General features: G+C 42.5%; 1 protein-coding gene across 7 annotated transcripts; it reads right to left on the bottom strand.

Annotated features, from left to right (window-relative positions):
* Window positions 1-610: 610 nt before the first annotated feature.
* On the bottom strand, window positions 611-21,526 carry LOC125881986 (polypyrimidine tract-binding protein 2-like). 7 transcript variants are annotated; one of them, XM_049565526.1, is made up of 14 exons: window positions 21,396-21,526; window positions 20,167-20,194; window positions 15,906-15,966; window positions 11,506-11,678; window positions 10,676-10,816; window positions 9,456-9,611; window positions 9,247-9,357; window positions 8,892-9,102; window positions 8,482-8,597; window positions 4,620-4,653; window positions 3,944-4,036; window positions 2,688-2,904; window positions 1,897-1,974; window positions 611-1,712 (listed from the first exon to the last, which is right to left on the bottom strand). In XM_049565526.1, exons 1-14 carry the CDS (start codon window positions 21,401-21,403, stop codon window positions 1,583-1,585), a joined length of 1,557 nt encoding a protein of 518 aa, XP_049421483.1. In that variant the 5' UTR covers window positions 21,404-21,526; the 3' UTR covers window positions 611-1,582. The 7 variants fall into 7 exon arrangements, with proteins under 7 accessions (XP_049421483.1, XP_049421485.1, XP_049421486.1 ...); XM_049565528.1 differs by having other exon boundaries at window positions 8,904-9,102; XM_049565529.1 differs by having other exon boundaries at window positions 15,948-15,966.
* Between the last annotated feature and the right edge of the window lie 441 nt (window positions 21,527-21,967).

Here is a 21,967-nt window from a genome sequence, read left to right as displayed (position 1 = left end):
TAGATCAGACAGATTGTCAGGAGAGCAGAGGCCCTTAGAGACTGATTAGAAAACAGGCAACTACCAGAAGAGAGAAGAGCAAGACATCAAAGGAATAGATTGTGTCAGTTGGCAGGGTGGGAAACGCATCAACAAAATGTACTTCTTGTCCTGTGAATTAGTACCATCAGAGGGCTCAATCTGGCTTATTAGAGCTTGTTTTCAAGTGGCTCCAAAATGAATTTTGGCTTCTTTCCCACCCTGGGACTGAAGATGGTTTCAGAAGTGAGCAGAGCAGACAGAACAGAGGAGAGAGACAGAGGAGGTGAATGCAGAGCTACAGAATCGTTTTATTTAGCATGCTACAGACGTAATGCAGAATACACGAGAGACCATGAGAGGGAAAACTCAAAAAGCAGGAAACCAAGGCGCACCTCACCTTGTTAGAAAATAATTCATCCTTTAATTGTGCCTCTTCAGATCTAAACCAAGTCCTTACATTTTAATCTGTAGAAAATCTGAGAAAAAAAATACACATAGCTATTATTTCTGAAGAATAACCTCGAGTCAGAAGGTCCTGTTGGGTCGTTTAAAAAAAACGGGATTAACTCTCCACTTAAAAGTCTGGGTATCAGTGTGTTCAAATGCTTTTTGTTAAAATGAATTCAAAGGAACACTAAAGGCACAGAAACTTTGGTCCAACTGAGTAGCCCTCTCGAGTAAACTGTCACATGACAATGAAATCACAGTGGACTCATCTTCTAACTGCTCATACAGCATGCAACACTTTCTGATGTGAGACCCTACCATAACTAGACATGCTTAGAAAACCTTTGTCACTGACAATTACATCTCACTGCTATGGGAAAAAAAAGCATGGAAGGCTTCAAAAACACGAATAAAGAAATACTTAGCCACGAGCCACATCGTGATATGTGACGTTTGAATTCAAAACTGGGGGAGAACGATCTTACACTCGACATACTTGTGGAATAATGGAATTCAAGTTAAGCTCCCTGTCACAACCCATACATGTTGCCTCGGGAACATCGTCTCCTGCTGCTAAACTAAAAGGGAAAATGTTATGAGTCTAAAACAAAACAAGCTTGGCCTGGTTGGTGGCACAGCTTCGAAAATGTCTAGAGAACGACAAAACATTCTCACTAACCCCCCAAAATATCCAATACCAATGTGCCTCAAAAGCAAAGGAGCAATTCATGAATGTGTCCAGCTGTAGAAACAGTTCATATTGTCAAGTAAGGCACATAAGTACTGTATCTTTTCAACTAAATAAAGAATTCAACACTGATCTACACCAAACTATCATACAGGGGGACAATCAATCATGTCATTGTTTTGCTTGACATAAAAATACAGAGGTACCAATAAGAATTGCTGGGAGGATCCAGTATCTCTTTTTAAAAAAAGGATGCAAGTCAAAAATTTCAGTCTCTCTCAAGGAATGACAGGATCAACAAAACCCCAACAACAAAACTGATTTACTCAATGTGGTCCCCCCCCCCCACAGTGTCCAGACACAGTCTGAAAGGTTTCTGACCACCACCTCCAAGACACTGAACCCTGGTACTGTGGCTCAGATTGTTTAAATGGTGGACTTGGAGAAGGAGACTCTCAGGTGCTGGTTGCCTCCCATGTTGTAGTTGTGAAGGTCAATCAAGGCCTGGATGGCCTCTTCCACTGTTGACATCTGGATCAGAGCCATTTTGCGATCCCTAAGAAAATAAGACAGTTAAAGAACCACAGAAATAAACTCTGCTGAGGTACAACACAAACCTAACACTAAACTAGCACAAGAATCAATCATCGATCAGAGACGGGTCTTCAACGTTATCATGTTGTCGGGGCCCGTTCTGTGAGTACATATGATTTACTTTACAGCAGGATAGGTCTACGTACTGGAAAAATTTGAATGCTTTCACAGTGCCTCCAGCGTTGGAGAAGAGCAGCCGCAGGTCATCCTCCGTCACATCTTGTCTGTTGAAATAAAGGTCACCGATTACAGTCTGGAAGGAAGTTCATGCGTTTAATGGCACAGTCTCAGACTTTGCTGTCAACACTTTCCAGAGGGACTCGTTCTTGTTGACAGTGGCGTCTGTGGATTATCCCCCCGTTAACGTTTCTGATGTTTTTTTGTAGTTTTTAAATGCTTTCACAAAAGTCCACTGACCTCCACTGTACTGAGGTTGACGCAGACTTTGATCTCCAAACCTGGAACTACAGTTACCACCCCATCGTTTGTATGTCTCCGCACACCACAGTTTCTCTTACAGTTTACGTCCATGTCAGTCAGCACAGTTTCAAGATCAGAGTCACCAATTAAGTATGTGACCAACTGTCTCCACTTCTGTTCCTGAGATATGACGTTCTGTAATAGTCAGAAAAGTTTTACAGAACATGACGATGTCACAGTGAAGCTGACCTCTGACCTATTGGATATAATTTTAATAATTTGTGCGAAGATTTGTCATAATTAGCGTATGAATTCTTGGGTTTTGGACAAAAACATGTTTTGTGAGGTCACAGTGACCTTTGACCACAAAAATCTAGTCGAGTCATTGTTGAGTCCAAGGGGACATTTGTGCCAAACAAAAATCCCTCATGCGTTCATGAGATATCATGTTCACAAGAAAGGGACGGGCGGACGGATGTACGTATGACACGTACGATCTGACTGCCTTGGTACTTACGGGATGTTGGAGAGGTGGAGGGTGGCCGACGGCGGGAAGATGTTCTGGAAATTCTTGGAGCCGGGTTTCTTGAAGCGATGAAGTGGGGAGTTGGCGTAGTCCTTGGTCAGGCCCTGGTCGTCCAGGCCGTCACGAGGCAGCGCCACAGTCTGGTGTTTGGACAGCGTCACCCGGATGATCTTCCCGTACATCTTCTGGCCATTCAAGTGGCTCATTGCTTTAAGAGTGGCAAAGGAAAAGAAGGTCAGTGAGGAGGAAGCTGCAGTCTGTTGTGGTATTCACTACTGAAGGCCAAATGAAGCCTCATGAAGCATTTTCTTTATTTTCTGAGCCCACTAGATGGCGCTTTTTGTTCAACAAAAGGTTGAAAGCACACTGAATTGCCATTCTTTGAGCCTCTCTCTTAAAACCATGAGCACCATCTAGTGGGCTCAGAAAATAAAGAAAATGCTTCATGAGGCTTCATGAGGCCATCACTAGTATTCACTGTAATGCCGTAAAACATAGGTCATATTTCCTAAATGTGAAATAAAGTGCTTTGATCTGGTTTTGTACATAAGGATCAAATCGGCAGTTGGCTCCCAAGTACAACACTAAGTAACAAGGTCAAATTCGCAGGAGCTGCAATCACATACATGCATGCATCCACATGTTCATGCATTCACTCCAACACAAAGACTGACCAACCAACAGAGTGACCTGTAGAGCAGTGGTTCCCAACTGGTGCAGTCACAGGGTCCAGATTTCTCCTTAGTCATTAGTTCAAGGTCCAAACTGTTTAATATACATTTAGCATCATAATTGTGTTCGACTGTGTCTTTGAGTTTGTTTGTGGTCTCTGTCAAGCAGCTGTGTGTTAGTCACTTGCTCTGCAGCAAGAAACAGCACTTCAAAATAAAAGCTCTGTGCCGGAAATTCACTGTACTACAAACTTGACACCTTTGCTGATAATATACAGTCCATTCAGAAGGGACCAGCGACCCACCGGTTGGGAACCACTGCTATAGAGTAACTTTTGTAAGTGAAAGTGAAAAAACAAGGTCTTTATTTCTTGATTGTCTTGTTTCTTCCACTGCTAACTGAAATTTAAAAGTCAGAAATTGTGTCACTATAATGTCTCATATCTGTAATAAGTATGGTTGGATGCAGCAGTGACTCCCTTGCAAAGGACGAAGGCCCCGGACAAACACGGCCACCAGCATCACAAGACAATTAGACGTGAATGACTGAAGTGGATGCCTGTGACATCTGCTCACCCAGCTGGGCCTGGTTGGCATCTGACATCTGAATGAGAGCGCTGTCCTTCTTATTGTAAAGGATTTTCACCCTCTGGACATCGCCGTACACTCCTGCGTTAGAGCCACAGGCAGGCAGGAGGAGAAGAGGTGGAGTGGAGAGAAAGCAGACAGTTAGAAAAAAAAACAGAAAGTTAGCATCGGAGACAAGGATATTTGAAGACAAGAAACACAGAAGAGAGACTAGCAGAGTACACACAAGAACTTTACAGTAGACTTTTAGAGTGAGAGGTGTGTAGAAAGAAGAGGGAAAGAGAGAAGAGACACCCTCTAAACAGATAAGTTATCAAGCTGTGTCAGATGGCTACAAATTAAAACAGCATGCAAAATAATGACTTAAGCGTGCATTAACTGATTACTACATAGGGAAGTATAGGGGCAAAGTAATGGACATTAACCCAAACCAATAAACAGGGGGCCAAAATTTATTACTGATTACTCAATAAGCTGCTGTGCGCAAACAAATATACATAAGCCTTTGATAATAACAACAATAATAATAATAATAATAATGATAAATGTCTCAAAGATAGAATGAAAATAGAACAAAAAGAGTAGGTAGAAGAAAGAGAGAAGGAGAAAAAGAGAAAGAGAGAGTGTAGGAGAGAGGAGAGAGAGAGAGCTAACGATAACATACCGAAGAGGGTAAACAGACTTTGGGGCGTAACCATCTTTAGAGGGAGAGAAGAGCAACAAGCAGCGTGAGACAGGTAGAGAGGTAGAAGAGTCGGAGCGGAGCGGAGGTAGAGATGGACAGATCAATCCAGAACGGTAGGTAGGAGGAATGGTGGTTTTTGTTTTCCCCCCGGAGAGTGATGGAGGTGGTGGGTCATGGAGGAGGGGAGCAGGCGGCGAGAGAGGAGTCATGGAGGGGAGGAGGGAGGTTCGTTAATGTGGGAGGAGGAGGAGGAAGAGGAGGAGGTGGAGGAGGAAGAAGGGGGCGATTTGAGGGGATTAAAAGTCCCCCACCGGCACGTGGAGTGGAGGGAGGAGGCAGGATGGATGGAGGGGGAGAAGGAGGGGTGGGGGTAGAGAGAGAGAGAGAGAGAGAGGGGGAGATGAATAGGGAGGCAAATGCAAATTGGGGGAAAAATAAAAAAATAAAAATAAAAAGTGAGGAGGGGGAGGGACAAAAAATAAAATATAGGTCAGTACACTGGAATAATGCAGGTAGTTTGGTCAGAGATAATGGCTTGGATCAATGTTCTCTTTAGTCAAAATACAGCAAATAACTTGCGCCAAAATGTCTTTCACCCTGGACAAGCATGGGGTAAAGGTACATTCATGTCAAAATCATAATAAAATCAGCAATATAAAGTCATAACCATGGGATAAAAACAACATGCAGCAGGTCGGAAGTCTGAAGATATACAATCTTTCAGCGAGGGAGAATGGTAGTACAAGGATGTGAGAAGCTGAGGGGAGAAAATTAGTTAAGAGACCATGCAGTTCAAATTTTGTTTCCAAGTACAATTAGGCATGCAAGAGTTGATGTGAAGGCCACTTAGGTGGCGTTCACACAAGTCTGAGAGGCTAAAAGAAAGATTAAGCACAGTATCTTAACATCAGGTGTTTAGTTTGAATGGTTGAGATACTGTCAAAGGCTCTGCTATGACACATTCATTCACAGCCAGAGAGAACAGACTGATGAGGAAAGAGACAGAGACATTAGGTGAGACAAATTAGATGCTATTTAAGTCACAGTCAAAAAAAATATGCAGAGGAAGAGGGAGAGAAGCGTTTCAGAGAGGCAGGTATTTGTTCCCAGACACAGGTTAGGAGACCACAGAATGATTTCATATGAGCTTTCATATGAGCTGAGGAGAGGTGAGGAGAGCTTAGAGAGAAAAACAGAAGAGAGACAGTTAGCTGAGTTAGGTACGGTTTGACAAGAGGAGGAAGGGGCAGAACATCGGAGGAGGAAAGAGGGGAGTTTGGTGCGGTGACAGAAATCCCCCTCTCTCATACAGGGACATAATGAGTCTTGACCAAAAGTTTAAAAAAAAAGGTAAAAACAGCAAGGTTCTGGGTATGTATGAGACACTAGAAGAGCAAAGAAAAAGGTTAGACACTTTATTTTTTACTTCATATCAAAACTAACTGGAATAACATGAGGTCCAGACGTTTCTTCTAAAAAGGTGTGGAATTTCAGGTGTGATGTCAAATGTCCCCTGGGACACTTCAATGATTAAACCACACCTAACAGCTCTAAGGTTCAAAAATATTCTGTAAATATCTAAAAAAACAATACTCGAGTAATATCCTCTACTTTTTATGGCCGACACGTTCTGGCCAGTTGGTTGGTCGATATGCTCTGGTCCAACCATATTCTTACTGGTTGTCCACCAAAGCGTTTCTTTTCCTAGCTGAAAGTGCAGTTGTTTTTCAGCTGTAGATTTCCCCCGTGACAATTGGTTGTGATGGCCAAATGAAGCCTCATGAAGCATTTTCTTTATTTTCTGAGCCCACTAGATGGCGCTTTTTGTTCAACAAAAGGCTGAAAGCACACTGAATTGCCGTTCTTTGAGCCTCTCTCTTTAAACCCGGATTGCCATCTAGTGGGTTCAGAAAATGCTTCATGAGGCTTCATTTGGCCATCACCAACGATTGGCCTTTGTGGTACTTGTCCCACCCCATCTCCACTGTGACTGGACGGCTGGTTCCAGTTACAAGCGCAGTGTTTTCAACTTTAATTTTTAACCACAATAAATAATATAAAATAAAATAAAAATCACAGAGGACATTCAGTGTCAGATTAATCTTTATGGATTTATTTTACTAAGTCTCCAAAAAGAAGCTGCAGTTGAGGGCTGGATTATAAAGCTTCTGAAAAGGATATGATCACACTGGAGCCCTTTTTGGAGCAGCGTGATGGAGATATTAGCTACTGGGCTAAAAACAGTACGTCTCCCTCACATGCAGTGTTAAGGCCCAAACACACCAACTGACTTCAGAGAACTAACAGTGATGAAGGCCCCCTGCTGCATCGCCCGACATCGGCATGTCTCAGCCAAAAGTTCTACGTGTACACACTACTAAGATACAGCTGACAGCCAGCATGACTATTCTGCACCTGCATGAGAGGAAATAACTCCTCACGTGAGCAGATGGCAGTGGTCTGTATTAGTCGTTCAAATAGGGCAACTAGAAGACCATCATGGTGCTAGTTAGCCAGTTAGCATATTAACAACACAATCCAATGTTGAAAGAACAGAGCATATTTACTGAGCACAAGTGAAAAAAAACACAAACCATTAGGAAACATTTCTGCTACAGAGCTTAGTGGATAAAGAAAAATAATCTGACCTTATGAACTACATTTGTTTTGGTCTCACTCCCTCTTGACTTCGTTTACTTTCCTCACTTCTGTTTCTTTTCTCATGTGCTGAGCTGAACTACCAATCAGAGATTTCATTCACCAACAGGTTCCACGGTCGCTAATTCAACATGTTCAATTGGCCGAAAAAGTAGTGATGGCCAAGTGAAGCCTCATGAAGCATTTACATTATTTTGTGAGCCCGCTAGACGCCGCTTTTTGTTCAACAAAAGGTTGAAAGCACTCTGAATTGCCATTCTTTGAGGCTCTCTGTTCAGAAAATAAAGAAAATGCTTCATGAGGCTTCATTTGGCCATCACTGAAAAAGCCAACGGGGAATGACGAGGGGTAATGGTGCGGGACATACTGTACTGACTAGGTTGACACACGGTAACTCAGATCCACAGCTCAGATGGACACTCCCAGCGTTACAGTGCGCAGTTTATTATGAATATCACATTTATTTTTGCCTTGAGACATCCCACTGGTCTGAAAACTTCCACTCAGGGCAAGTGATAATGTCGAGCTCTGTGACGGGGGGGGGACACTTTGGTGGACATAAGTAGAGTGTGCTCAGTGCACTGTGGTCATGTAGTTCATCTAGAAACAACGTGCTGATTTCTTTTTTCTGCCCATCGACCAACTGATTGCTTGAAGGGTAGGTAGAATTTCAGTCGACCAAGATTTTCTTTGGTTGTTTGAAGCCCTGCGACGTCTCTGCCACAGATTTTATCAGCCTGACTACAGAAAAACATTTTGTAGAATCAAAAGCTCAAACAAATCTACAGGTGCACAAACCACCCTCTCATTCTTAAGGAATCTCACATAAGAGTTGTTTCTCTGCTTTCTTATTTTGAGAGTTCCTAATATTGCATAAAAGCAGAATAGTCCAAAATCATCCAAGTGTTAGAGCTAAATATGTTAAATTAAGTAGTTTAGTTAACGTGATTGTGTTCTCAGGTCAAATGTGTACAAACCATCCCACCATGGACCTTCCTAACATGACCTCTATGACAGACACTAGACAATGAAAATAGCAGCACAAGAAAGACTACTGGCCATAATGAGGAAATAAAAAACAAAAAAACAAACAAAGAGAGGGATGAAGGTGGTGGGTAGGGGTGGTGGACTTTAAGCCTTAGATGGTCCATCTGACTGGTGTCTGTGCAGGTGTGTTACTGACCTCCTCATTAAGGTTGCTGACCAGCAGGACCCCACTGGACCCCGCCTGCCCAGCTAGGGCCACCCTCCCTGCAGCAGCAGCAGCCGCCGCTGCCGCGCTCAGAGGGTTCAGGGCTCCTGACGGGAGGCAGACAAGACAATCATGGAATGGAGAGCAGCACTTCCACTAAACCACAGCATTACAACACTGAGCAAGGATGCAACTTTTAAACCAACCCCAAATGACTGATACTCTCTATCAAGCAGCAGCAGCCACCATTCAATATTCATTAAACTGTTTAAAAAAACACAGCGCTTACAAATTATTCAAACCTGTCCAGATTCTGATCAAAATGTCTCAGGAGAATAAATTCAGCCAGTTGGCACAAACAACAACAAGATAAAAGGAAGAAAAATAAAAGTGTGATCTACCTGGGATCTTACCGAGGAGGGAGTTGGAATCTTTGGTGAATGCAGCGGCCACCGAGTGGTCGAGGCTGGGCTGGCCGTCACCAGCAGGCAGCTCAGGTCGTGTGTAGTCGCGGCTCTTATCATTGTTGTACTTGACATTTAGGTTGACCAGCTTGGAGAAGTCGATTCGCAGCGTGCAACATGAATTGTAGATGTTCTGACCATCGAGTGCCTGGCGGGAGGAAGGAAGTCATCACACACACAGTAGCCTATGTTCAGCTGGTTTGGTATTGCAAACAGTAAACCAGACAGTAGGTGATGAATAATAAAGACGCATAATATGACTAGTGGAAGCTGTAGGTATACGACTGCTCACCAGTTTGGCTTGCTGTGCATTGACAGGATCGCTGAACTGCAGAAGAGCCTGGAACTGATTGTTCTTGGTGAATGTGATTATCTTCATGACTGTACCAAACTTGGAGAAAATCTGCAAACAAAAGAATAAAAATAAAAATAAACACAAACTTCGACATTTAAGCACAAACAGTGGATATTCTGTCACATTCCAACTGATCCGTCCCATACCTGTTGCAGTACATCCAGCGTTACAGGGTAGAACATGTTGTCGATGATGATCCGCAGCACAGGACTGGAGGCCGCAGCCAGAGCCTCCTGTACATCTGAGCTTGGTGACCCACCAGACTGGACTGCCGACACTGCCTGAAGCACCGCCTGGGTCCGCTACGGCCAAACACAAGCTGTCAGCCACTATCATCATCGGGGCTCAACAGACAAGATGGTGACCCATTTCTGTACTTATTAAACTGCAAACATCTAAAAGGTAGCCTCTATGGTTGTTGGTTTCCGCAGTTATGTTGCATTGCTTGGAAGATTATCACAGTGGATTACTGTCGCAATTTTATTACACACAACAGAATTCCATGACTTTTCCAGGCCTTAAAAATGTGTCTGCGAAATCCCATGACTTTTCCAGGTTTTCCTTGACCATGGGAACCCTGTTCAAGGTATTAGACAGCCAAACAAAAGGCTCTAGTTCTCAATCAAATACTAAGGGCCCCGACACACCAAGCTGACAATAAGTGAGCCGTCAGTGAGCATCTGTCACCCTAGTTTTTGTGGCGTGTCCTGCACTGGAGGCACTTGTGGCACTTGTGGCCTTTGTCTGCTGTTTTTCAGTTGATTCAGTGTGTTAAATTGGTGGTGGAACCTGTCTCAGGTGTGTTATGTATGTGCTAACTGGCGTCTTGAATCCGTCCTCTCAGTCTTCTGGACAAATACAGACTACTGTTCTCACACAGGTAGTGATGGCCAAATGAAGCCTCATGAAGCATTTTCTTTATTTTCTGAGCCCACTAGATGGCGTTTTTTGTTCAACAAAAGGTTGAAAGCACACTGAATTGCCATTCTTTGAGCCTCTCTCTTTAAACCATGAGCGCCATCTAGTGGGCTCAGAAAATAAAGAAAATGCTTCATGAAGCTTCATTTGGTCATCACTACACACAGGTGCAGAAATTACGTGCTGACTGACTGTTGGCTGAAGTCTTTCTGACGTGTTCTAGCATAAGTTTTGGCTGAGATAAAGGCGACACAAGACAAAGGAACAGTCGGCCTTCGTCGCCACTAGTGCGTTGATGTCAGTTTGGTGTGACTTATGCACAAGAGTAGTTGCCATATATCATAAGTATGCTTATTAATGAAATGGGTGTTTGGTTTAAATAAAAACCTGCAGCAACCCTTGACTGAATATCCGGAACACAGTGATCTGTTAGTCTGGCTCTACTCACCTGGTTGCCAGCATCAGTTTTGAGTTCTTTGTGATTGGAGTACTGAATAAAGACGGGGACATTGCGGATATGAGGAGTCACAGTGGTGTAGTAGTTCACCATAGTGATGGCTGCCTCCTCCGTCCCCATCTCCAAAAATGCCTGGAAGAGGAGAAAAGAGAAAGCAAAGCTCTGATAAATGCCCCACCACAGCGACTAACAAGTCCTCATCAGATAACGTAGTTTCCACTAAATTTGGAAAAAACCTTCCAACTATTTTCACTGAATTATGTAAAGTAATTTTAGATGTCCTGTGTGTAACAGACAAACAGGCCAAACCACACAGCCTCTGTGCCTGAGGTCACTGCTGCAAAGTGTACATCAGAGTGAACTGTGATTCACCACTGTGGTGGCAACAGATAAGTTATCAGACCAGCACAGATGAAGCTGTCTGAACATGGAGATGATGCAGTTGCCGATCGATCATGACTAGCCGACACACCGACATCGGTACTGTAAGGAGAACAAAGCAGCTCTACTTGACAGGAATCTAGGGGACAAATGCCAAGTATCTCCTACATTCCTCCTCTGCACCCAGACAATAGGCCTTTGGTCAGCTTTTGTATGAGGCTGTGGGCATGTTTCAGATGCAGTACAAGATAACACCACCGGATGAGTCCAACTGCTCGTGACACAATAAAATGACAGTGGACTCTTGACAGGTCGAGGCAGAAAAAAGAAATAAGATCTGACACTCCACTGTTCCAAAGAAAACATCATCTAAAACTGAAGTCTGACAAATGTTGCGTGGTTCTTAAGAATACACCTCAACTTCAGTTTCTTCCACTCACCTGGTTCTTTCCCTTCAGTGTGAGGATATTGGTGACTTTGCCAAAAGGCAAGCCGAGGGCGATGACTTCTGTCTCTGAGGCCTCGTTGGGCAGTTTCCTGATGTGGAGCACACGAGACGGTGGGGCCTCCTCCACCCTCAGTTTTTTACTGTCACTGCCGTTGGATGCCCCATCTAAAAGTTTAGCATAAACACTTATTAACTGTGCTAATCAACGCAATGATAGCAACTGTGACTTGAAGGATAAAGCTGGTGATATACTGTATTTTTGTTGTGGTCAACAAATCTCACAAAAAGGCCAAAAGCAATGTCTTTTCAGTCCATCTTTAAATCTCTAGGCCAGATCATAACCAACAACGTGTCAGTCTGTCTGTCTCTCAGTTCCTGTTCTCAGCCCAAAGCCCACTGGGTCCAACTGACGAGATCATCCTCATGACTATATACAACCATGAAGGTAAACTTACAGCTCAGTAATTTCCTAAAACAGCTGGCTAATGTCATTTTTAGCAAATGTTACTCAAGCAGGAGCAAATAGTGCACTTGACAGGGACTATTTTCAGCCCCTTTAAATATGGACTGATCCATATTTGGTGATCTAATGAGTATTTGGGGCAGCAGGACAGTGTGTGTGAGTCAAAATAAAGTAGAGTGTGTGAACATAGGACCCAGGGCAACAATGAGACTCACTGATGTGTTTTGAATAGTTTTGGGACAACAAAGGAAAAAGATATATCAGGCTTTGAAGACACACACAACACTTGTTAGAGTTTTGGGTGTGCATGTGAGATTGATGATGTTCCTGGGTGTTAATATCAGCTAATGTACTGTATATTTAGACACACAGTATTTTCATGTTTGCATGTTAAGTGCTGTGAGTGCTGATTTTCTTGGACCCTCACAGCGTTGCTTCATGTGTTCTCTTTATAGCCCTCAGCGTTAGACTGCTGATGACGAAGGGGAAGCCTGGACTCTGAATTCTTTTAATCTACTTAAGCACTCAGTTGTACTAAAGCTCTGATTCTCGGCCTGAGCTCTATCAGGCCTGATTTGACCCGCCGGGTTGGAGCCTGGTCGGGCTGTTATTTCTCATTATTCCACAGGGCTTGAATCGGGTCATGTTCTTAACAATTTATCTTCTTATTTTTGTAATGAAACTGGCAGTTGTCGTGTGTAAATGGGAGGAGTTTTAATGGACTGAATCAAGAGGGAAAGAGACAGACAGAAAGAGGAAGGGACTGGAGAACACGGGGAGAAAGACAATGCACACAAGAGAGGGACGGAAAACGAGGGACGTGAGGCTGAATGGCGACTTGGTTGGCAATGTTTGCCTCTGCTACCCCAGCAGTGGGCGAGATATGCATAACATGCGGCAAAGAGCGGTGATCATCGTCAACGTGGACCGCTGCGCACACCAAGGGCTCATTTTTAAGTGTGAGACATGGACGCAGCATTCGTTTTATCTCTCTTTATGTACCAGTATCATCACAGATCGCATAGTTCAAGTGAGATGTCCCCGTAGGAGACGACAAAGAAATTTAAATAATGGCAGAACGGAACAAATTGGTGATATAGTGAAAACAATTCTCCATCCACATGTCTGGATGTATTTAATGGCCTCACAGACCACCACTGTCTACAACGCCACCTCTGTTTAAAGATACACTATTACGCCCTCTCCACCATCACTTCATTTTGTGACATTTTTGAATCTTCCCTCTGGCGCCATATATTGGCTGTATCTATGCCAACATAAAGGAAGCACAGAAGTATGAGAGCAGTGACGTTTACAACGTCTGAAATGGACGCATCTATTTTTGTGCATAAAGGGAGTAAAAATTTGTCTGTCTGCCAAACCTGTAATGCACAATTGAGGAGAAGGAGGAGAAGTGGTGCGAGGAAACACACCTTAGCTTGTAAAACATTTTTTAATATTTTCAAAATATATAATATATGAAGAATTTTTTTCCAACAGTAGAAATGTGGCTTTGTTGCCAGGCTAGGGCTCAAAACTGCTGTCATGGTTCAGGCTTGGGTAGAAACAGTATAGGGTCACTTAGGGTCAAGGCTGGGGTTTTTTTTTGGACCCGATCGGTTTTAATTTGCACGACAGCCCCTTTGTCCAGTTACCATGTTTGGACATCTTTTTTTGCTCCGTGAGAATGTATAATTTCACATTAGGGCTGTTATGAGAACTGATACTTTGGTACAAAGTCGATGCCAACACGCAAAAAATATATCAGTACCTGTTTGTTTGGTTTTTTTTGTACCATAAGTACCAGATACAACTTTGCCCTCAGCAAGCCATGTCAATTCCTGTCAGAACTGACGGGGACAGTATATGCGTGTCAGTCTGTGCCGAGGACGAGCGCCGAAGAAGAAGGCCTGTTCTCCATTGTCTTGGCTGGAAACAATGGTTTCTACAAGTGCTGCTGGAGCCACCACACCTCGGCTTGTCGAAAAGTCAGGTAGTAGGAGTCGCGTGTGGAGATATTTTGCATTTGAGGCAGATGAAAGCGGAGTAATTATAAACTCGCAAAAACCAGTGTGCGAACGCTGCCTTCGAAGTTTCCAGACCAAAGGAGGAAACACTTCAAACTTGGCTAAACACTTACAACACAGACACCCTGACTTGTTTAAAGAATTCAAGGTGAGTGAGTTTCAATTTACCACCACTTGCGTTATGTTATACTTATCCTGAAATGTACATTACATCATTTGGGGTTGAGAGCCAGCTTACTACGTTTATAGGGGCGGCTACAAGTACTCGCTACCTCACGTTATAACTTACCCTGGAACAGATGGCTAAAGTTATGCGACGTTAACAATACCGTCTTTAATGTTACTTAACGTTGCGTTTCAAGCAATTATTATCAGACTAATTGTCTGTCACCATATCAGTGAATTCAAAGTTTGAAACCGTTTTAATAAAGTAGTGAACTTACAAATACATGAGTTCTGTTTTTTGATTTTTATCGTGGTATCGAATGAGTATCGAGAATCGTGGGAATTCACTGGTATTGGTATCGACTACTGAAATTCTGGTATCGTGGCAAGCCTACGGCACATGCTGACTGCTTTCAAATGCAGGACTGGCCTTGCAGCTTACGTGCAGGGCGTCATCATTTATGTGCCGTCTATCAACTCAAATTCAGTCAATTCAAATGCCAAATCATGTCAGCTCTCAACTCAAACATGTGACTGAGAGACATTTCTCTCGCGGCACAAAAAAAGTGCCTCTGAACTAAACAGATAGTTAATTGCAGCTTAAGTCGCTGCCCAGAGATACCTAGCTCTCACATGGAAGCATTTCATTTAGGAATTATTTTAAACTCTGAAGCAATCTGACCTCATCCAGGTCACCATCACCCGTCCATGGAGTCAGACCCACAGCCCAATGTATGAGTATGCACGCTGACGGGAATTTGGTGGCAGAACATCTTCGTCTTGTTATACAACATAGTGAGAACGTATGTGTCAATAGCAGAGCCATGTACTCTCACCTATTTCTTCTTACTACTGTTACATTTTGCACTGGTCAAATACACCACTGTGAATCTTGGTTTTCTTGAAAACAGAAATAATGACGGCACATGAATAATCTTGATGCTAAAAGATTCAGTGTGCTGAGAGTGCACACAGCAGTCTTTGCCAGTCAAACTACCACAAAATGATTTATAATTCTGTTTTGTAGCACAACACCCAGCCCACTCATGCTAAAGGTTGGAGGCTATCTGTTACAGATCCTTCTTTTTTTTTTTTTTTTTTTTAAAGCTATCATAGCAGTACTGGGAAATCCTGCACTCAAAGAACCATCAATCCACCCCTGCATGATGGGTTATTTAAGATCACCAATGGCTGATGTTGTGAAGCTTCCTAAATAAAGGCAGTCTGAGAATCTTTATCTCACTTTATTGGACGGGTCCCTGGGGTGACATTAGCTTGGAAACGGGGTGTTGTGTAGCAGAGGTTGACTGGGACTTTGATTAAAGACCTTTGTGTTTGCCTTTACATTGTTCTTATGTTGTCGGCAGAGAGTTTAATAGCCTAACTTTGTGGTGGCATGACCAGCTCTTTGAGTCATCTTTTATTCTGCAGTTTTCTTTGAGATGCTTCTGATAACATCTCAACAGTGAGGAGGCATTACAATGCAGTGGTATCCACTATGTCTGTGCTAGTCACATGTTTCTGTGTGTGGGTGCCCACCTACTGAGGAGCGTGATGTTATTCAGACACTAAATAGCTCCCGTGGGAAAACGGTTCAACTCACGCAGCCTGTTTCGCTTTTCAAACACCTATTAATCCTTTGATTCCTCTTAATACGGTCTGTCACTACCGATCAAACTGCTTCCTGTAAATTCCGTCAAGACCCTCCCTATTCAAGGGTGGTCGGAACGAACTCACCACTGATACTGCTCATGCCAGAGTTGGGACTGTTGTACATACTCAGCTCGTCTGATCCTCTCTGCGGAAAGAAAGACAAAGGCAGACAGTCAGGCACAGTTGTGAAATAATGGGGGAAAACTATTTCCATTTTCCAGACAAGCCCTCAAAGACAACAATAAAGCAGAGGTCTCTGAAGACAGTTTAGAGGAACAAAAGGAGGGAAGAAGAGTGGGTGAAAAGGGACATAAAACAGCAGAAGAGTGGTCTGCTCATCTTCTGCTGTGGGTTTAATCTTGCTGAATTTAAGATGTCAAGATGTGTCATTTCATCCTGAGCTATTCCAGGTCCCAGAAGGCTTGCTGGAGCTGACGGGCGCCCTGTGCTCTTAAACCTGACTGATGGGATGAAGAGCAACCTGGCTGGGGACCCATTACACACACAACTTTATAATAGCTTCATACACCCCTCCTTGTTTCTGTCTGACTGAATTTGAACCAATTGTTCTTTTGTCACTAACATTCTTTATGGTTCCGATAAACTAGATGTTGCAGGCCCTGCTACAGCGACATGACACAAATAAATTGAAAGGGTAATAAAGTTGTCTGACTTGGGCCAAAATGTGAGCACACAGTGCACGGGCTACAAGAATCCAATAAATGATTTCTCTCCCAACAGCTGGCAACCCTCTGTTTTGTCTTTGACACTGAAATATTGATGAAATAAACAGGATGACAAAGACCCACCATATCAGAGGAATCTGAATTTTATGACTGTTCCGTTTCCCTTCGAGAGACGACTTTAACTTTGTTTGGTGCAGATGGAAATGCAGCAGGCACTCAACAAATCAGATTAGGTAGCCACAACAACAATGCGCTTACATAAAGGAAACAGGTTTGGTGATCAGCAGGGCTCTACCCATTCTATTAAAGCCATTGTGCTGTTAAAGTTCAAAACACATACTTGAAGGAAATCTGACTGTAGGAGGTTCCATGTTTAAAAAAATACATTTAAAATCTTTATGGCATGTCGCTTCTAATTTATTTCATGGATGTTTTGTTGGTTTAAAATAAAGTGAAGCTTGATGGTTTGTAAGTGTGCTTCAAATGTTAAGTTAGAATCAGCAACATTTATGATACTTGATTAATCATTTAAGTCCGCAAAAATGCCCAAAATGCACTGGCTCCAAGGTCTCAAATGTGATTATTTGCTGTTATTCCTCGCTTTTTATTATGGTAAATTAAACATCTTTGAGTTTGAACTGTTAATCACACAATCTGAAGACATCATATCAGGTTCAAGGAATCTGTCAGATATGTTTCACTATTTTCTGAGATATGAAACGAGTCACCAGTCAACCAGAAAAACAATATACAGATTCATTGCTAAGTTTCAGTGCATTAGTGGAAGTTTGCTCTCTTTGAAGACAATCAGGAAAATACAGTTAAGATCTGAAGCTTCAGAATTCAATGTTTAGAGCCCTTCAGGTGAAAAACTGTCTGTTAAACATTTCCACCATGTCCACTTAAGATAAATGTTAAGGTCCTGACAATCAATGTAGGGCTGTTGGCGAGCATCTGTCGCACTAGTTGGTGTGCTGTTTCCTGCACTATTGCCCCTCGTCGGCCCCCATCTGCTTTTTTTGGGTATTTTTTTACTGATTCAGCATGTTTAATCGCGATGACCGAGCCTGTCGGTGAATGAAATCGCTCTGATTGGCGGATCAGCTCAGCGTATGAGAAGAGAGACAGAAGTGACAAGAGTAAACAAATCACTAAAGTCAAGAGGGAATGAGATCGAAACAAACTTGTGACATAAGGTCAGGTTTTTTTTTTTTAATCCACTGAGGTCTTTAACAGAAATGTTTCCTGATTGTTTGTGTTATCGTTCACTGGTGCAGAGTGAATATGCTCTGTTCTTTCTACATTAGGTTGTATTGTTCACGTGCTAACTGGATACCTAGCATCATGACAGTCTACAGGTTTTCCAGACTACCACCTTCTGCTGGTGTGGAGTTATTTCGTCTCATGCAGGGGCAGAACGTACACGCTGGTTGGTTGTCGACTACTGTCTTTGCGGTGTGTTAATGTGCAACTTTTTGGCCAAGGTCCAGGCGATTTGAGATGACACAACAGTTTTTGCTGCTAGTCCTTTGAAGTCTGTTTAGCATGTCTGGGCCTTTCGATGCATACATCAGGGCTATAATACACCATCTTATTCATTCATTTCCTTCAATTTAGCACTGAGCTAAAGAAAATGCTTCATGAGGCTTCATTTGGCCATCACTAATAAAATGTAATAATGTTACTGATGTTAGTTTGAATAAATGTAGACTCAATGAAAACTTGGTTTATTGAAGCTTACTGTGAAATTAACATGGTTGTGTCACGCCTGGATGTCAGGTACATTCTTAATATTGGTGGGTTTTGGTGACCGTAGCTATGACTTAGATCATTTAAAAACAGAAAGTGAGCATGAGAATGATGAGGCTATCCCAAGAGAAGTTTGAACTGATGACTAGGTACAAGATGATCTCACAAGCAACACATTTTCCTGGAAAAGCTCAGCCTCTGGTTGTTGTAGCCATGGTTTAAGAAAACAAAAGGAGGTGCCATGACTTCCAAAAGCTTGTGGGTGCTCTAAAAGTATTTTGGTTTGTCCAGACACAAAATCACTACAGCTTGACTAACGTCCTCAAAAAGAAAAAAAAAATGGAGATGCCACATTGATCACAAAACGACAGAGCGGTGCGCACAACCATGTTGCAATGGCTAGGAGCAAGCGCCTGTGGTTTGTGATCACTGTGCTGGCTACTTTGGGTTTGGTAGGTGCCAGTATGATAAATTATAGTAGCCGGTGTCTAAGATAGTTCAGTATAAACAGGCCACAGTGATTTACATTAATACATTTTAGGCATTTTACATCTAAAAATGATTGTAAAAACATGGCTTAATCTGTGTTTTGTAAGTGTTGGTTTGCCTAAGACATGAGGTGTGTATGTATGTATGTATTATTTGAAATAAACCTCAAACATCACATTCTATTAGTTATTATTATTATTATATTAGTGTAAAGGTACATGTATTCGACTCAAACTGTGCAGTACACGACATGCTTTGTGCTGTGAGCTGTATGACCAAAACAAACGCTGTCAAATACTCTTTGTATGAGGGCTGCAACGATTAGTCGACTAATCGATGATCAATCGACTATTTTTCATAGAAAAGTACTATAAAAGTACCCAAAATACTCTTAATGCAGCTTCTTACATTCAAATATTGGCAGTTTTACACACTCTCCCATGACGTGAACTAAAACCCTTTGGCGTGAGTACGAAACAAGACAATAGATGACATCATTTTGGAGTTTGGGAGAGACAGACCGACATTTTTCAACATTTTAACACATTATTCGATGAAATGATTAGTCGACTAATCAAAGAAATAATCGACAGATTAGTCGGCAATGAAAATAATCGTTAGTTGCAGCCCTACTTTGTATATCTACTACTCGCACGCATGGAACAGAACATCTGGAGTGCACGTTTTATCCTGACAGTTTTGGCAGTGGACTAGATGCTGTTTATCAGCTGTAGCATGCTAGTTAGCTTAGCCCAACACGACAATTTGTAGCTAAATGTATGCCAGCATTGTTGAACTGAAGTTGGGTGTGCCTGTGGGAACAGAAACGAAACGAGACAACAACAGACTGGAAGGTGAGTCCTTCTCCTCAAAGTGTTCAGACAGCCTTCCACTGCAAATTCAGACTGCGCCAAAGTCATAACTATGGATGGAGTGTTTGTGGCTGCATGTGCGACCACACTCACATATACTGTACGTCGTAATTAATACCAAATTAAAGCTCATGCTCAAATTGCTTGAGTCCCAATATGTGTCTTCACTTGTGCACTTTGGTTTGTCCATTGTGCCTGCACTGTATAAACAAGTGCAAGCTGCAGTTTAAGAATTATTAACTGGTCAGAGTCTCATTACTGACAAAAAATCTATTGTTTTCTGCCTTTTTTCCTGCTGTACCGTAAAATACATCGAACCATGACCCCAAAACCAATGTGAATACCAAACCATCAATTTTGTGTACCCTTACACCCCTATCTAATATCAATATCTCAAGCCATTTGTCTTGTTGAACTGCAGCACTCTACAAGCAATAACAATGTGCATGTTGTTTCATAATGGAGCAACAAACACACCTACAGTGTCCAAGGCACGCTCATGGGATCTGTGTAGTGAACACTAAAGGAAAACCAAAGCAGGAAACTCACCTTCACTCCAACTGCAACATCACTGATGCTGAAAAGAGAAACAATTTTCACGTGATCAAAATGACGGGATTTAAAATAGAAAAAGACAGTTAGATACACAATCATCTGATGTGTGTGAAAAGTGTAAATGTGTGACAGTTGTATGTTCTGATGCATCACATATTTAACAGACTCCTATGGGATTTTTGTGACAGTACGTCTTGGAGAAGTTTAAAACTAGTTCACTTATATCCACCTACAAGTCCTGCAGCACTTTAACTCCCACTGAGAGCCAAAGCTGTTTGGCTGTATGTTGTTCACATCCTACAAACACATCTCCAGTGCTTCACTCCGAGCAGCGCATGCATCCTGATACCAGTACTTGTTAATTCACACTTCCCACTTACACATACAGATTGCACTTTTTTTTAATGTTGTGTACTACTTATATTTGTGTCTGTATAACCACATGAACATGATCTGGCTCCTGGCTGTCATGCTGCTGCAACTCCTTCCCATGGGGCTCATTTATGTTTCATCACCTCTTCAAGTAACATTGAGATCACGCTCCATGCGCGATCTACCCACAGCCTTTGACTGACACACCCTACTACACTTAATATAACCTTCATATTAGACACTTTAAAGCAAACACAGTGTGACGCTACGGGAGTAATAGCACAGCTGGGTACCATTTAACACCGCACAGCTCCGCTTGGTAACAAAATTTGTCCAAGCGATGTTAGTGATATGAAACCAGGACTCAAATCATGCTTTGAGAGGGCACTATACATTGACTGGACACGCTCGGTCAGCTAAGCTAGCGCGTTAGCTACAACACAAAGGATCGACGTTACTGTAAGGTTACGTTAGTTAGCATAACGGTTTGCTAAACTTCATTAGCCGCTGCGTTAGCACAGCGCTGCAAACACTACTGTGGACAATGAGCTGTTGTGGAGCTGTATCAACACGTCTACCTGTCTCACACACACCAGTTATATTTACCGAATACACGTAAGCTAGCAATGCAGCGCGTTAATAAACAGCGAGCGTTAGCTAAGTTATGCTAGCATGCTAACATTAGGCACTTCCTTAATGGAAGGCAGCGCGTGGCTATGGAAACCCGTTAACACAAGCACACTGCTCCTCCTCAGCTTCCCCTCAAAATGACGCATTCACTCACTCGCTGCTCCGCAAAACATCGATATAAGTCACATGAGATGGAGTTAGCATCGCTGATTAAATATTACCCGTCCATTTCTGTGGAAATTTCTCAGCGCGTCCGCTTTCGGGTCCTGTTTTCTTTCCAGTTTACACCGACACTGCGCACGCACACACACACACGAGAGTAAAATGGAGGCAACATCAAATTGGAAGACGATGCAGTGGCGGAAATGGACGGAAAGTGCCGAAGCCACTGAGCGCGGTGCCCACAGTGACCAAGGGCACATTTGTGATTATAGTTTACTGAGGAAATATTTAGACAGGGACGTGTTGGCTATTAATGACGATGCTCTTTGGCTTTGATCTCCGTTTATTCTGATAAGAAAAGAAAATATATTTACATTTAATAAACTGTCAGAAATAAAAGGATAGAAATTTCCTAAGATGTTTAAGCTAAAATGGCAATTTGGACATATTTTGTTATTATGCCTGTAAAATGGTCAGAAAATGCCCTAAGTCTGAGAGCTTTGGTCCCTTTATCCAGGGATACTTGAACTTGACTTTTCAACATCTGGTTAATGATTATTGTGCATTATATGGAATTGTCAGCAGTTTAAAAGAAGAAAAATACAAAAACGGATTTGTTTTTCATGGCTTT

Source organism: Epinephelus fuscoguttatus, linkage group LG21 (genome assembly GCF_011397635.1).
Source record: "Epinephelus fuscoguttatus linkage group LG21, E.fuscoguttatus.final_Chr_v1".
In the NCBI taxonomy this organism is placed as follows: Eukaryota; Metazoa; Chordata; class Actinopteri; order Perciformes; family Serranidae; genus Epinephelus; species Epinephelus fuscoguttatus.
Note: the sequence above shows the minus strand (reverse complement) of the source record. Positions and strands in the feature narration are given on the sequence as shown.

Bases quoted from the DNA above. Each gene is read 5' to 3' on its own strand.
- LOC125881986 (XM_049565523.1), bottom strand. From the start codon at position 21,378: ATGCTAACTCCATCTCATGTGACTTATATCGATGTTTTGCGGAGCAGC. The intron at 10,817-11,505 runs GTGAGTGGAAGA...CTCCTCTTCCAG, and splicing joins CACTGAAGGGAAAGAACCAG to GCATTTTTGGAGATGGGGAC. The intron at 4,037-4,619 runs GTATGTTATCGT...GCTCTAACGCAG, and splicing joins AAGTCTGTTTACCCTCTTCG to GAGTGTACGGCGATGTCCAG.